The following is a 1882-nucleotide window of genomic DNA, read 5'->3' as shown; positions in this document are numbered from 1 at the left end:
TTGTGGAGTCTGAGTCGGAGGAGATTGAAGTGTGCATTTCAGACCAGACTCCGACTCCGACGGACACGAAGGAGGCGTCGCCACCCCACGGGGCGGAGACCGAACGGAAGGACCAGCGAGCTTGCATGATGATTTTTATATTCCCGACAACCAAACCTAAGTATTTTAGACCAGTTCGAATCCCACATATGTCATTTCTAAAGGCGCCACGTTAAAACCGCGGTCCGAAAAGGCGCGGGTTCGAATCCCACATCTGTCATTTCTGTAGACTCATTAGCGCAACAACGTTGGATTCGAGTCCAGCAGACAACGCCTCACGGAGTTGTTGTCGTTCTCTTCAGATTAAGGGCCGGACGCACACATGATTCGAGTTTCCAACAGAGGCTGGCTCATTTAGGACCGCAAGAGGTTATCCGTGCTGTTCGGCCACGCACTATCAAGGGAGTCGTTGTCGTTTTCTTCAGATAAAGGGCCGTATGCCCTTTTATGTCCGGTCTGGAATCGGACAGATTTCGCGTTGACCTGAGAGGGTTGCTCGTGCGATTTCTCTGACAACCTGTCTGCAGCGACACAGCTACTCGCCGTGCCCAAACCCACCAGCACCGTGCAGATGACCAGCTGCGCTCCACTTGACAAAGCCGTCCGATCTAGTGCCCATGAAATCCCAGCTCCAGCACCTTCTATGGATCTGAAATAAGCAGCGTACCTAACGTTGGTTGCAACAGATCCGTCAGCGTGCATCGAAAGTACCCAGAGCCCCCAGCAATGCTGCACAGCATTCTGCATACCCATAAGAACCACTGTTGTGAGAATACTGAGGTATTCCAAATCCCCTGACCCAAGATTGCATCCCGACACCCATTTGTAGCCTGGTGGGCAGATGTTAGTTCCGGCGCTGCCTCTGGCAGGAGAGCAGTGGCCATCGCCTTTCTCCCAGCCAACCCCGCAAGTGAAGAGGTACTGAAGTAGCAATGTAGACCCGAAGGCGATCACGCATAGAATGCAGTGCAGCAAGAACGCAGCTTTGTCCCGTCGGTGCGCTTCCAGTCGTCGCGTCCCAACTACGACCACCAGCAACTGCACACCAATCATTTGTGCAACGCTGTAAAAAGCAATCGTGAGCCCCTGTGCTTCACGGTCAAGAAGAGAGGGAATAAGTCTTCTAAATTCGTAGGTGTCAGACCAGGCAGACGTTAGAATCAGAGGCATCATTTTTATCATGACAGAGTCTCCCGCGGCGCTAATCAGCAATGAGAAGTCAGATTTTAAAGAAGCTGACTTGAGAAAAAGCACGGGGCTCCCGTCAGTTCTCATAACTGCATTCGGGTCTGAAATGAGGCATGCGCTCAAACAGGCGCTGACCAGCATGACTCCCAAAAGTAGACAGAATGTAAGGTGACTGACTTCGACGTCACGGGGAACCACCATGATAACAATGCCGCACATCACGCCAGACGTGGTGAATACAAACCAGAAGTCTCGGAGGTACACGATTCGCTCCAGCGCCGAAGCGTACGAGTTGATCAGAGCGGTCTGACAGGTCCAGACCATCCCAGCTCCACCGCCTTGCGCTACCGCCCCCACCACCCTCATCCACCCAGCCACCTTGGAGAAATACACCAACGTCACTCCCGTGGCAAATGCTGCTCCCGCCAGACACATCAGCAACTTAGGGCCGACAGTGGGGAACACTGCTCCAGTAAGGAAAGCACAGACGCAGAAAACGACATAATTCACTAACTCTGCAGTTCCCAGCAGCACAGAGTTGTCGGTTCCAATGTTACCCATTGAGTACAAGATCCGACATACACCTGGTCCGAACAATGTCACGAAGCAGAGCAGTACCATTTGTGCCCTGCCAGAGAAGAGTCTCGGCATGCAG

General features: G+C 52.8%; 1 protein-coding gene across 1 annotated transcript; it reads right to left on the bottom strand.

The window, feature by feature from the left end:
• Positions 1-393: 393 nt before the first annotated feature.
• Positions 394-1788, bottom strand: KVP18_002832 (uncharacterized protein; the record flags this gene model as incomplete). Its single annotated transcript, XM_067954071.1, has 1 exon — positions 394-1788. The coding sequence occupies one exon, from the start codon at positions 1786-1788 to the stop codon at positions 394-396; it is 1395 nt and encodes a 464-aa protein (XP_067807849.1).
• Between the last annotated feature and the right edge of the window lie 94 nt (positions 1789-1882).

Source organism: the organism of the source record quoted next (genome assembly GCF_019968955.1).
Source record: "MAG: Porospora cf. gigantea A chromosome Unknown PgA_NODE_5414_length_1882_cov_424.54, whole genome shotgun sequence".
Lineage (NCBI taxonomy): Eukaryota > Apicomplexa > Conoidasida > Eugregarinorida > Porosporidae > Porospora > Porospora cf. gigantea A.
Note: the sequence above shows the minus strand (reverse complement) of the source record. Positions and strands in the feature narration are given on the sequence as shown.